Genomic DNA, 15,248 nt, shown 5'->3' on the forward strand with positions numbered 1-15,248 from the left:
AATGTAATAACGAGAGAATGGGGAAAGACGCGGAAAAGGGCGGGAAGGTGGAAATGAGTTTTTTTAGACGGAATATAGGATTTCCGCGACAGAGATGGCGTTTCGTTTAGAAATCTTCCGACTTCGACTTCCGGCTGTGCTTCCCGATCTGGGTTACTTTCGGGAAATCTTTCCGCGTCACGAAGTTCCGCGGTAGTTCTAGCCGAGTAGGAAAATTAAATCGCTAACTTGGCTGGAAGTAATTCGAACAAAAGTTAACCTAACGCCGCGGACTTACGTTTTTGCAAGGACATTACTCGACCCTGCCGACACCGGCGCTGATTACATTCCTTGCCCCCCAGGGCCATCTCAAAAATCAATTCCGATTCCTTCGGAAACTTCCACCGAATTGGAATCACCATATTGCGGAGTTTTGTATCTAATCCGCATCCTTATAATCTCCCTTTTCACGGAACTCCGGTGAGAAAATCTTGTAAGTATTACTTAAAGCGATCCATAGACTAATCTGCAACTAAACCGAAATCAAAGAATATAATCTACAGGGTATAATATTTCCTACATCGGAAGAAGGAGTATCTTTAATAACTTACAACATTTTCTTTTATATATTAAAAGAAAAAGTACGGCGTATAGAGCTTTCTCCACGCCATGTAACATTTTTGGAAATGATTTTCTTTGTTTTTACGGTGGGGAAGAGAAATATTCAGCGGCTATGTGTCACCCTGTATAGTTAAATACTGTACTTCGATGTACACATTTTACTAAAGTTTCGGGTTACTTGAAAAGCATAGTCTATTATTTAGAGATCGACATTTTTTATTCCAAAATGAACAGTGGAAACTCTTTTATTTGAGAATTCTGTAATACCAAATCTGCAACTGTACTCGGAAAATGTTATTGTTTGCCTCGCGAAACACTAACATTACGGATGCTCCTGCAGCGAGAGAATCTGCACGTATGAATAATCGCACACGAGCAAATATGTCAACTTGAACATTGTAATTTCCCATTGGCGCTCATGTTTCAATATTGAATCCCCGACGTAGCTTGACAAATGTGGGCAACTACCTGTACGTTGACAATGTCACAATTTCAAACAAAATAAGATGTATGGATATACTTGCGCCCATGAATTATCAAGCGTTAACATTGACAGTGGATCCAGCACATAACAAAATTGATACAACATTTGTAAGCAATTTTTCATAAATTCCATCACTTTATTTTAACGCGTACTTCTTCAGTTTCGAGTAATAAAAATGAGGGATTTTAAGTAGGAATAGATGGAGAATGTCTTGAATGTCATTTTTTCGTAAAATCTACGTGACGTCATCTAAATATTCGATCTATTGCCACGATGAAAGGAGAAACTTTTTCTTCCTTCGCTGTCTTATTCACAGTTTGCATAAATATGAATCCGTGTAGAGGTTTGCGACGTCCAGGCTTCTTATGGATCAATTGTCGATTTTCAGAGCAGCCTTAGGACGATCACGATATCCTCGGTCGTTCACCTCATTTTACGAGATGGCTATAAACACGCTCGCTCCTTTTGTCTAATCTATTTCCATTTCTATGAAAGTCCGGCAGATATGCAGATTCGGTCGAAATATTTTCTCCTCTGGGGGGTCGAATAATGCGAGAAATTTTGCAAAAGTCAGAGCTTAATTGCTCCAATTGACGCGACTAAGTGAAATAGTGACTTTCATGATTAAGAAAAGAATACCAAATATTTTTTCTTAATAAATGATGATATATGAGCATGTCGTCTTGTTATTTTATTAGAAATTCGGTTGGGCGCCTAGAAAATCGGAGTAATAAATTACACGGAAAAGGGACTCTATTCCATCATTTGCAATACCGAAAACATTTCTTGTTTGTCAAACAGAAAATCTAAGATACTGTAGAAATTGCCGACGTTTTCGGTCCACGTTTTTGGGCCTTCGGCCACTTTATCGAAGTAAAAGCATTAGGGAAAGTAATAAAAGAAAATAAGACGGTTCGTCAATATAAGGTACACGGTTAGTGAAATTAATGATTTATTGATTTACTTTGCAAGTACCTTCCGCATATATCAAGAAATATTTCAGACTAAAGAGACTTACATACACGAATTGGTCGTCAAACGTAATAATATCTACATTTACATTTCTTCATACCAACAAGATTATTTTAGATACGCCGAAAATTACTTGATGACATTCACGAATTAAATTTACACCGTTTCACGGAGAAGTAAATTATACGTGATTATAAATATTAGTTTCAGAGATTTACATCTAAAATAAATATATGAATAAAAAGTTTCTTCGTAAAGAAGGAAACTGTCGCGGGATAAGTTTTTCCCTGAAAGTATCTGCTTCTAAATACTTCAAAGCTCTTCGCACCGATATTAGAAGCGATTTATTTAATCTTAGCCGTTGCGCTTTTTTGTCAGGAAAGCAGGTCTAATTGGAAAGCAAACTCATTAAAACGGAATCGAATGGAGGAATCGACATGGGCACGCGATTGCCGATGAAATGCGAATTAATCCCAGGCGTGCCGGTTAATCGGCGTTTAACACGTTTAGTTACATCGACTCGGCGTCGAGCAACGTCGGTCATTTTTATTCGCCGAGCAAACTCGTTAATCGACTTTACGACCGAAGAGAGGGTTTTTTGTTTTTTTTTTTTCCCATGTACGGTGAAAATTCCATGCCGAGTCGGGAAATGGCGCCAATGGCTGCCTTCGGCCCCAAAAAGAACGCTCCGAAAAAATGTACGGAGGCTCCGTGATGGCACGTTGATCCCGACGAATTTCGAAAACGACCCTCTGCCGGCCTTTCGGACGCTCTTAGAGAGACTAAAAATGGAAATGGGACATCTCACGGATATACTGACATTTTTCACCCCGACTTACAGGTATTAGAGGTGCCACTGGAAACGAGGAAAAACGTCCAATTATGAGTTTATCTTCGAAAAATGTCCTCTTACCATTTCATTTAAATATTTCAAAGCCTTCAGTAATTTCCTTGGACAATTTTACTGTTTAGTAACAGTACTCCGAAATGATCTGGTCTTTTAAATTTCAGTCCCCGAAAACGCATTGAACCGGCAAAAAAAATTGATTCTCACTATTCCAATTCTCCAGTTCTAGAAAAATCGGATTATTTTAAGACCTTGACGAAGCGGGACTTAATACGTATATTTTGCAAGAAAAACATTGTTAAAGGCGCACATTGAGGACGTGAAAATTAAACCGTGTAGAAATCGAGGGAGTATTCATGCGTGGAAGAGTCGAGATGGATAAGACACATGGGAGTGTAATTAAAACTGTAGGTGAAATAAGGGAAAATATTTTTTTCTCGCGAGATAGAACAAATTGCTTCTTACTACCTGTACTCTTCGGTTTTACGAAAATCGGAGTATTTTAAAACCGTCGAGGTGGAATTTAATATATCACACGAAAAATGTATTTACTAACTAACTGTGGTTAATAGTCACATCATTACACAGGCAAACATCATGGACGTGAAAATTAAACCGTGTAAAAGTCGAGTGAATATTCATGCTCGGAAAGTCGAGATGTAAAAAACATATGAAGTGCAGTTAAACCCGCAGGCGAAGTAACTGAAAATATATTCTTCCGCAGATAGAAAAAATTGCTTCTCCCTCCTCGAACTACTCAGTTTATTTTTTTCATCGGAGTATTTTGAGAGCTTATCAACGCAGGACGTAATGCGTAATTCCTAAAATGAGTTTATATCAAACTACGAATAATCAATGATCAGTAATTAGATTTTGATACGCGAACATGAACGTAAAAATTAAACCGTGTAAAAATCGAGTGAATATTTATACGTAAAAGGGTCGTAATGTAAAAGACACATGGGAATTAAATTAAAACTGCACGTGAAACAAGGAATAAAAGTATATTTTCCCCCGAGACAGACAAAATTGCTTCTCGTTATTCGAATTCTTCAATTTTGCAGAAACCGCCGTACTTTATACGACGTAAACACAGGACGTAATACGTAATATCAAAAACGAATTTACTGTCTAACCACCAGTGATTAATGGTTAGATCATGACACACGAAAATGCACACCGAACGTGAAAATTAAACCGTGTAAAAATCGAGTGAATATTCATGAGTGGAAGGGTCGAAATGAAAAAGACACATGGGAGTGTAATTAAAACTGTAGGTGAAATAAGGGAAAATATATTCCCTGTGAAACAGTTGGCCAGGGGGAATTTGCAGGTCCTCAAGGTGCTTTCGTCAATTTCGACTCATTTGGACCCATCGGCGCAGTCAAAGGCCGCGAATGAAATTAGTTTTTAATTAATTTGCATTTCTTTCGCTGGTCGAACCGCGCCGGCGCGCGTCGGGGGAGAGATTGAAGTAAGGGAAAGGGAGAAGAAAAGCGGGGAGGGTTCAAAAGGGTTCACAAGCCACAAAAGGCCCGGTGCCGTGGCCCATTTTTCGGAGCTCTTCCACGAGGTGGACGCTTCAAGCTGGCACACGAGACAGGGACGAAGAAGGGAGGAAACGGTGTTAGACAAGTAGTTTCACTAATTAATGACGAGGAGTCTGCTCCTTCTGGTCTGCAGCTACTGCAGTTGCTGCACCTGCAGCTACACACGGCCTGGCCGAACTTTTGCACCCTTTGATTACGTATCGCTTTCCGGCTGATCTTTCAGGGCGACGTTTAGACCCGGGGGATGATCTCCAAGGCATGCCAAATTTTGTTTTCTGATTAAAAATCGCTCGTTTATGAAATTCTTGAAATATGCTATCTACACGGATTTATGGAAAATTATGAGTAATAATCTTCAATATATACCCTGCTCGGTAAAGAAACTGAGGCACCCAAAAATCGAAGTTGTGCATATCTAATAACCGCATATGTTGCTTAGCATAACGAAAAATAACTGTGACAGTATCGCGGTAATTACAAAATGGAATAGTTCTCTCTTTATGGTATTCTAGACGATGTATTACCCTCATTTGCGCGATTTTTATTTTTAGCTCTTGTGATTTTCTTGACAGATGTTATATGTGGGTGAAACATCGGGGCTGTTTTTTTTATTCGGTAATCATGAAATTAGATTAGACTTAGAGATTGGAATTTTTTCAAGGGAACCTTTTCGATTCCTAAATTGAATTCTTATGTCTTCATATTAATATATTGCGATTTCCGTAAATTTCCTAATCCTCGCGGACTTCCCTTCGCGGAATGTACGACGTAAGCCTCAAAAGTTTGCAACTCGACGTGAGCAGGTGTGCTCGAAAAGTCCTCGTTCAAAATTGCATCGTATGAAATCTTAGTTGAGGAGTTGAAACTTCGTTGAAGTACAGGCAAGGGATCCGTAGAGACTCCTAACCCAGGAAGTAATTTCTCGTATGGAAAGTTGAGGACTTTTCAGAAACATTACCACGAAAAAGTAGGTTCAACTATTCTCAAAAAAAAACATTGCCCCATACAAAATGTCTTAATTAAAGAAAAAAAACCGTTTATAAATGATTTGTCCAAATTAATTCACTTTGCTTTAATATCTTTGAAGCGGTTCCTCGATTTGTTTGAAAGGTACAAATAACCGGCAATATTTCCAACTTTTCGACGTGTTCTTTTTTCTTGGCCCGACTACAGCAGATTTCCTCAATTTTCCCACTGGACATTTCCCAATATTCCCGGGGGCTCTCGAGTTTTCTCGAGGAAAATTACAAGAAGAACTCAAAAGTTCTCTACAACGCGACCCGTGCAGGTGCGATCGTTAAAAGTCCAGGTCCGAAGTTGCGTAATATGAAATCTTACTTGAGAAGTTAAGTCCTCGTTAAAGTACCCGAGAGAGCACCCCGAGGAGTGCTAACCTGAGAAGCAATTTTTCGGCCGTAAATCGGATTATTCGGAAATGTATATTAACAAGACGGAAGGAACGAAATATTACTGGCCCCGCGCCGATCTTCAAGAACATTACGGCATCGTAATGGAACTCATGGAAAGAATGAAGGACAACTATCTAAACGAAATTATTGTAAATGCCAATACAAAAACATTTAACGTTCTAGCTCTTTTTCATTATTCTAAATTGCATATTGTCAAAATTGTACGTACAGATATTTTTCGCCATGACGAATTAATTGGTTTCTGACGATTGTATGCAAAATTCGAAAACTCGAAATGTTCGCCGCGCACAATTTGAACCGAAAATTTCTGATAAAAAATGATCGAAAAAAAAACGAAAATCTCTAAAGCGGGAGTTTGTAAAGTGAGAACGGCCTGTACTTATAACTTTTAAGTACGGCAATAATTTTGAAAATGTTCTAAGTCATTTTGTTTTAACTTAATTCACATTGTCGTAATTTAAATGTATTCATTTTTATAGATTCTCGACGCTACTTCCATACTTATGGGCACAAGTATATTTCATCCGCAAGTTTTTAGTCTCGGGGCGAATTATCCGTTGCAAGTTTTACGGTCATGAGAACTCTGGAAAAAAATCAAATTCTTAAAAAAAAAAATAGATCACGATCGTGTCGAGATTTAGTGACTGTTTGTACATGAGATGCCCGGTTAGAGGCGCACAGAGAGTCCTCGTTTTCCTATCGCGAGTTTTCCTTTTCCAAACCAGCTCACACTCCTGTAACGCCGTACTTTCACGGATAATCCTCGACGCCGGAAAATGGGAAGAGGAAATCGTCCTTTAAGCTCGTTTTCCCGCGGACAGGAAGTCCTCGGGGATTGTGTTTCTTTCGGAAAAGATAGGCAGGATCGCGCGGTTTGGCGGATCCTCCCCAAAAGCTAAGCTAGAAAATATAAATCCACGAATTAAACAGATACAACGAAAATTGCAATGTCCCATCCAGTATATATATAAATATGTAAGTACGTAGGAGAATTTTTTATCACTTATAAAATGCCCAAAAGGAATCATCGTACGAAAGGAAACTCTTCGTGTCAATCCAGCGAAACTCGAGAGGTAGATCAAAAGTCTAGTTAACTTAAGCAAGAGAACAAATCAAACCGAACGAATGGAAGATGAGAGAATTGCTCGGCTCTTGAAATTACGCGACCTGGGATGATTTTGGGAACGAGTGAAACCAAATAGCGTTACGATTACCTAGTTTACTCTAATGATGTCTATTACTAATTGACATCTGTGTGTAAGTACGCGTATGGCGGCCATGTTGGCCGGTCCCGAATTTTACTACGGGGTTTAGTAAATTATTGCAGTCATGACTTGTAAGGGTTATATTTACGGAAGGTCATTAGATCGTGGGGGACATTTACACGCCACGATTTAAGGACCTGATCGTGATTAAGTAATGTGATAAGTCAAGAATCTGATTAGTCTGTCTCTCTGCGCGCATTTTTGATAACAATCTGGAAAAGGTATTTTTTTTAATGCTATATAAATTCGCGGTATTACAACGACTTGTTTGAATTCATTACAGCGGGCTTTATCGGTAATTAGAGAACCATTAATAACGTTCTGGACATCAGGTGTTAATATATCAAGACGTCAAACACTCTTGGGACGAGAGTGTAAATAAAATACACTTTCGCGTGTACCTTATCGCAATTGCGATTTGAAAAATGGTTCAATCTTTCGAGCACAACGTTATCCTTCAGTTATTTAGTGCAGGGAGACTAACTGTCAGTGGAGTCTTAATAATGTCAGATATCGTGCCCGATCATTGATTTAAAATACGTAAATTATGTATTTTTATAATTAGGCTATATTATCTCGTTCACGATGATCAATTTGAACTATTCAGTTACACAGAGAATTACGCGTAGGTATGCGATTAAATTAACAATTTTTCACGATTCATATGCACATACAGTTTTTTTATTCAACTCTTCGCACGCGTAATTTCATCTTTTTTTTTTTTTAATTAGAAGTCTCCAGGAATCTGACTTTTGATCTTTATTATTCAGAACTGTCTATAATTACGAACATTATCAACGTGTATTAAAATTTGATGTATAGAGATTTTTTTAGTATTTCGTATAAACATTAAGGATTGTTAAAAAGGAGCTAGAAGTGCCAGACGTTGGATGAATTGGGTGATACTCATTGTTTTTGTTTGAGATCATTTGTCTACGCCGAGGATGTCGCAGGTACTTCTACATTGACATCAATCTCCATCAGCATCTGGCATATCTACGTACCTACGCATACACAGGTCATACAGGAATTATTCGATGTATCTACCTTAAGATCTCCTGGGGATGTACATACGGACGATCATTACGATGAAAAGCTCCGCGACAGTTTAACGAATGCGACATATCTGATGTTATTAACGACGGGATAGATAAGTATACGTATATCAGTAACGTAAGTAAGGTTAAGTGTAACATATGTTAAGCAATATGCCATGCTGAAAACGATACATATCATGAATTGCCTGTTAAGCAACGGCGGTGAGAGTAGGGGTGACTAGCAGCGCCCAGAACGACGAAACGAAGAACTAATATCGACGCCATTATGGAAACGTTATGTCACAACCGATACATATCAAGAATTGCCTGTAAGATTACATTTGAACGCGAATCTGTAATAGTAAATTAAGATCAGAATGGCTGCGTCGAAAGATGAACAAAGAGAAATGTGTTTGAAGAATTTGATTGAGATAGAAGTGTAACGCTGAAAATCAGAAAGAAGGAATAGGTTATAGGTGCCATATTGAAATGTTATGAGAAAGTAGGGACGACTAACAGCGCCGTCGGCGATAACGCGGAGAACTGATAACGGCGCCACAATGGAAACACGTCAAAACCGATACATATCCGGAATTGCCTGTATGATTATATTCGAATGCGAATCTGTAATAGTAAATTATGATTGGGAGAATTGAAATAGAAGAGGAACAAATGTCAATGCGTCGAGAGAACACAAATCAAAACGAAAGAAAGTATTAAAAACGATAAGAGTAAAGGGGAATGGACAGGTGACATGTTAAAATGTATACATATCAAGAATTGCCTGCGAGATTATGTCCGAATGCGACCGTCTAACTGTACATTAAGGACGATAAAGTTAATTTAAGATAGGAACGAATATCAAGAAGGTGGGGAGCGAGTTGGAAATGGACATAAAATGTCATACAGCGTGATTGAAGGGATTGATAGGTGCCATATTGAAACCCACACATATCAAAAGTTTCTTATGGGGTTAAATTCAAGTATCTAGAGACGTTATAATCGAGAGAGCGTAATGTTACAGAAGGAACGAAGGTTTTGTAATAGTTTTGCGCTTATCATAACGGGACTTTTGTCCTGATAATGCGGTAAGTGAAAGTTTGGGTGCCATTTTCAAATCGATGCGTGCATATCAAAACTTGAATGTAATATTACATTAAAGTGCAGACGCGTAATAAGGCTGCTGGGAGGAAAAGTATAAGTGAAACACACAAATGAAAGTAAAGGGCGCACATTTCCAAGATGGCGGCGAGAGAAGGGAACCTGAAAGAACATGGCGAGCGCAAAGGTAACAACGTTGATACGGACGAGCGGACAGACAGGGTGCGTCCCTCTAACAATGGCGACGCAATAAAGCTTGAACTAATTGACTAATCGACGCTGCTGACGAGCATGGTGACCGCCCTGACACGCAACGGACACCGTTAATGATGCCCCATATCGCTGAAACTTCATCAATTATTTTGGACGAAACGAAATTAAACTTTTTACGACAACCACGCCCGCACACCTCGCCGTGCTGCGGCCATTTTGTTCTTTTCTACTCTTTCCCTGTTTCCCTCAGTAATGTAATGAAATGAAATGATGCAGCTTTAACACAAAAACGGTTGAACTGTGTAGTCAATTTTTGAACAAAAAGCAGAACTGCGTGCCTTTTTATAATTTAAAAATATAACAACGGGAAAAGTTGCGGATACTTTTCGGTTAAAATACTTATAACTTAATTTGCAATGTCCGAATATCAGCATCGGTACCGGAAAAAAAATGGTATTTATTTCAACCGGTCGTAATTGCAATCCCAATGTTTTCGGTTTGCTTTCGGAAAATAATATAATCAAGTAAAACAAAGCGTATGTAAATGTGCAACGAACGAGTCGTTCATTCATTAGCGTATGCGTTTAGTCACTCGTTAACAAAAATGGCATTATCAGATTATTCAATGTTTCTATATTCCCTGCAGTGAAAATAACCGTAAAAGTATATAAATAATGGAACAATCGCATTACATTTATGAGAGTACATCGACTGAGTTTATTAAATCTCTTTCAAGTACAATGTGTAATTCACGTTAGCGCATCATGTGAGATTTATAGAAACCGTATGCAAAATTCATAATTAGTTCATTTTGCTTCACATTTAGATAACGCAAAAATACGACAGCGATTTCGGGCTCGTTATCAGCAGGACGATTAGTCGAATTTCCCACCTGTCGAAAACTTACTGCGTGTCTCTCGCCTCTTTAGCTCTAGAGCCGCATCAAACTAATAAAATAGTTCAAAACAGGTACACATCATTAATTCTTACGAGAGCAGCATAGTCGATACCGATAACAATAACGCTAAGGATAACAATAACGATAATTTATTATACATATATATTTACCGTGCATAGGTCGATGAATATTGATACATATATTGTACATAAAAATGCGTACATACATATACATATATATATATATACACACATAAGTTTTATTGAAATTATATTGTACATTGACGGGGAAACGCAAAAGAGGATACAGAAGATATTGACAAAAATCCAGACAGTATTTTAAAGTGTAATAGTTACGACGTGTAGATAAGATATGGCTGTATATCCCTTGCGTTGACATCTTTGTTAATTTGGACGTTTTACGTGGGAATCGAGTCACTCTAGTAAAGTTAAGGTATATAGATATTTATTATCGGTGTTTAAGATCGTGCGAGGCGCGGTAATGCGACGCATATTACGGGGAAATGGGCCGATTATAGGGAATCGTGATAACGCGTAATCAGCGAGACTGCTGTATTAGTCAGATTACCGCGCCATATTTATTATTTTTATAATAGTTATAACGATATACCCTCCTCAGTGTGTCTCCTGCTCTCGAGCCCTTCCCGTTTCTCCCACTTTTACCGATTATCGCGCTGTTCCCGGTTCTCTCATTCTTCCTGAGACGAGAAAGAAGGACGACCTATCGTGCTCAGCTTCAAAAGAAATTCGCTCTCTTTCCGTCTCTTACTCTCTACGCTCTAACGATGTCGAGCCCACCTTTAGCGGCTCCTATCTTCCCTCCTAATGCGTTTCGATTCAAATCGTAGAAGGTAAAAAGCGTTCAATTGTTTAACTGCATATACGATCGACGATTCTCAAGTCCGGCACCCTTTAAATCGTCCGCGCGATGGACACGATAAATTGTCTAACATGCTCATGCTAATCACGAGGCTGCACCTCCGCCGTACAATGTCTTGCAGTGTTGGCGTAATTTATAAAATTCTAGATGTCTCAGCGATTTCGGTTTTCATCTAGACGCCCGGATAGACAAAGTGAGGCAAAGTTTGCATCAAATCTACCTGATAAAAGATCATGAAATTATTCACGAGGGTGTTGCTTATGAGTCCTCATTTGGAACTCATATCCGCAGTACACAATGACGAAAGAAAAATACTTGAACACGAAAGAAAGTTAAGTACGTGCAATGTTTCAATATTTGTACACATATACATATAGCTAAATTTATCTAATGCGTTGCCCACAAACAATTGCAACGTCTGCAGCTCGTATTTGAGTCATAGCGTGAGAAATTAACTGCAAACTTTTTGTTTAAATTTATTGTGTAATATCCGTACACATATTGCAGACGTTTCATGCGGCGAATGGTCTGCAAATTGTTTGTAAATCAGTTTTCCTCTTCAGATGATCATGAATTTCTATCTGGGCGCGTCTAATGAGAACGACAATGACACGACTGAAGGCCCTTTTAGTGAAAAATTTACGTGAAATTGATATAACTAATGTGTATTATGTTGTTCCACGGACCGCATACGGGAACTTTTCTTGGGGAAGAGGAAGAAATTTGGCCTATCGTTGAGATAACTTCCTTTTCGAAGAGTCAACACGGCCAGGTGATTGCAAATAAACGACGCTGAGCAACAAAGAAGCAATAATGGCTTTATGTTTTACAAGGCGATCGGAACACGCTAGACTGATAGATTGTATACAAAGTGAGTGCGCGTTTTCGACCAGTGGTCGTTCCATGTCATGTGATACGCGATGATTGTATTATTAAAGGCACCTGCTTGTATCGGCAGAAAGTTACTCCACGTTTCTATCGAGCGTAAATACTTTACCGTATTATCCTCGGCCGAGGATTTGTGCACGCAAGCATGCAACAATTCATTAAGACCGAACAAATTGAGCCCTCGATAGATAACGTAAGGACGACCAATGAATTGCGGGATTAATATTGGCTGGTCTGCTCTTAAAGCGATATTGTATTTGTTTCGGTATACGAGAAGTGTTGCAGTAATCCTCTTTTTCGACCGGTTTTCAGTATGGGTACCGAGGCTACGAACGGAATTATCATTAACGCACGTAACTAATTGTCTAATCATTTTATGGCCGACTCAATATTGTAATCCAATCGGTAAAACGGCATCTTTGATCTCGTTACTCGGACCTACGTTAATTGATATGGATGTAGCGCATCCGAATTCTCGCAGAAATTCAGCAACTTGTACCTACAGTTTCGCGTATTGACCGTGGCCAGTATTTGCATGCAAATTCCAACGTACACGGATGAAAATTACATGTAATCCCGTTATACCTCTAATGACAACATTGCTCGCAACTTCGTTCTCAAAATTTCGTGAACATTACAAAAATACCCTATAAATCTGCAACTGATTCTTGGCCGATCACAAATTTGTAGCCGCGATTACGTTCTAATGACATTTACAGCTTCTCTAACTCGCTGAAATGTACTTGGCGCGAAACTCTAGCGAGTTTCTTAGTTCATTTCGCGTATACGTAACGTTTATACACTGTTAAAAATGTAATACCACGTGCGGTCGAAGTTTCTTTCAAGATACACTATTTCGTATACAATCGTATTCCGGATTTTGGTACACGAATTTTAAAGGGCATGTATACTAATTTTCCATCAAGTACGCATACACAATTGTATGTATTTTGAGAAAAGCGCATTGTAGTATATTTATTCTGATTTCTAATTACAGTGATTACATTCACAGCGATTTCTTTTCTCATCTTACTGTTTTATTCAAAATTTTGAGTACTTCTGCGCGATTTCCGCGCAGAAAGGTTCTAAATGTAAAACACATTTGTGCAGTTTTCACTTCGAGTTCCGTTTCTGGCTTTAATAGACATTTATATTCGACAGTATTCAAGAAATCGAAACATATTTAACAGTGTACGCGCAATGCGGGGGTGCAAGTAAAAAATCACGTCCACGGTAACTTGTCTGCTGTACATAAGTGGGGGCCTTCGTTTTCAATATGGCGGTCATGTTTCGGGAATTGTTTGTAAATCCTTGAGTGTCGCAGCGGTTTAGCGACCCGTAGGTAGGAATTTCCGGGTTCCGATATAGGAAGATCAGAATGCCATTTCCGTAAACTCAGCTCCAAACGAGAAGTCGTCTTCGTATCCCACGTCGCGTGGCGTCTGCAAGGCGCCACACATTAGTTTTTATAAATTGGCCGTATAAATATAGTTGCGCAAAGGAAGCTCGCCCGCATTTTCGTCGGAGGATCGTCTAATACCCTATGTTCCTAATTTCGCGTAAGCTTTCCGATGATGCTCCTGCAGCTGCGGCGCTTCGTTCGATGTGCACCGTCGCGCACCGCGCATGCGTAGATAAGTTCACTAGCTACCGAAAGAACGCCGAGGCTCGCGATTATTAGTTTTAACGTTTTGTACGTTTATATGCAGTTAAATAACGTATAGTCGTCAGTGTCGTGGAGCATGTCTGATCGTAACAACGGGGAACCTCATTATAGCGGAGCACGCGCTTGGATTACCCAGTAATTTCGTAAGCTATAACGTTTAAGGAAAGGTTAACGTCGCGCGCATCCTCGACCGGCTGGCAGAACGGACCAGTTTGACTGCGGTGTAATTATCTGTGTTTTAGAGTAACGAGGATTACCTCAAGCGATTTTTCTGCCCCTGGATCGAAGGTGCTACGCCAGTTCGTACTGTTATTAATGTCCGTTCAATTCTTTGATTAAATAAACGAAAAGTGGAGAACTGACGACTTTGGTATTTATCCCCTCCACTCCCAGAATTACTATCTCAAATAAGAGTGCTTATATTTTTCAAGCGAATCTCCTTTGGGGACAAAAGTAAGTTTACGAAGTTAGTGGAGCAGTAATTATCTGCTGTATTCGATATGGATGTGATTTTATTGAAAGAATGGTTAAACTCCATTTAGTAATGAAAATATTTTATAACAAGAAATATTTACCGCATGACTAATATTGCTATTATTTGTAATCAGTTATGCTATTCTTTTGAAATGATTCTTGCAACTCTTTTGCCAGTAATTCCATTTCTATCTTACTTCTTTCATCGGTTTCAAAAAGAACGGTTTAATGAAAAGTGGCGCCGTTGTGTTGGAACTAATCCGCCGTATTATGTTTTAATGATCGAATTGCGGCCTTCAGATTCATCATTTCATTGACTGAGGCCCGGTTTTAGAAATGAACTTGAGTTGCAGAACAGACCTGAGCACATAACATGTGATAAATATGGATGTGTGAAAAAAGATTGAATGATATCACTACGTGAACGAAGTTTAAAACCGAAGACTTTGCTCAGGACGTAAGGAGAAAACATGGTTGGCGGCCATCTTGTGTTGTTAACGTTCTCCCTTACTTTAAGCGGATATAAAAACAGTTTAAAGTACACAATAACTGTTACTAAATGAACAGTTTTACGACTTTTGTGTCTTAAGAAATAGTGTCCGATACATTTTTACGATTATTATACCTTTTGGCACGCACTTTATCGTATTTCAAAAAAGGCGCCATACATACACTGATTACCGCTGTCACGTATATGAGATAGATGTAGCAACGCAAGATGGCCGCCACAATCCTCTCCTCTTCGTCTCGAGTCCCAACCCCTTAGTCAAAATCTCACTTTAAGCTCCAATCGTTTCTTCATAAATCTATGAACGTAAACTAACGAACTTAACCTAAACTAGTAACAGTTTATACAAAATAATGATCGTATGAAATGTCTCAGGTCAGCGGAATTACGTCGGTTCACGTAAAGAAGTTAGGTA

At 38.9% G+C, this 15,248-nt stretch overlaps 1 protein-coding gene across 3 annotated transcripts in view; it reads left to right on the top strand.

Moving 5' to 3' along the window:
- The first annotated feature begins 15,092 nt into the window (after positions 1-15,092).
- Positions 15,093-15,248, top strand: part of LOC105695621 (rotatin) — a 60,903-nt gene continuing 60,747 nt past the window's right edge. For all 3 annotated transcript variants that reach the window (XM_012417358.1, XM_012417359.1, XM_012417360.1), the window contains exon 1: positions 15,093-15,245. In XM_012417358.1, coding sequence (XP_012272781.1) covers positions 15,200-15,245 — 46 coding nt within the window. In that variant the 5' untranslated portion in view covers positions 15,093-15,199. The remainder of the gene's footprint in view (positions 15,246-15,248) is intronic.

This window comes from Orussus abietinus, unplaced genomic scaffold, assembly GCF_000612105.2.
Source record: "Orussus abietinus isolate OABI.00-Male unplaced genomic scaffold, Oabi_2.0 scaffold33, whole genome shotgun sequence".
Lineage (NCBI taxonomy): Eukaryota > Metazoa > Arthropoda > Insecta > Hymenoptera > Orussidae > Orussus > Orussus abietinus.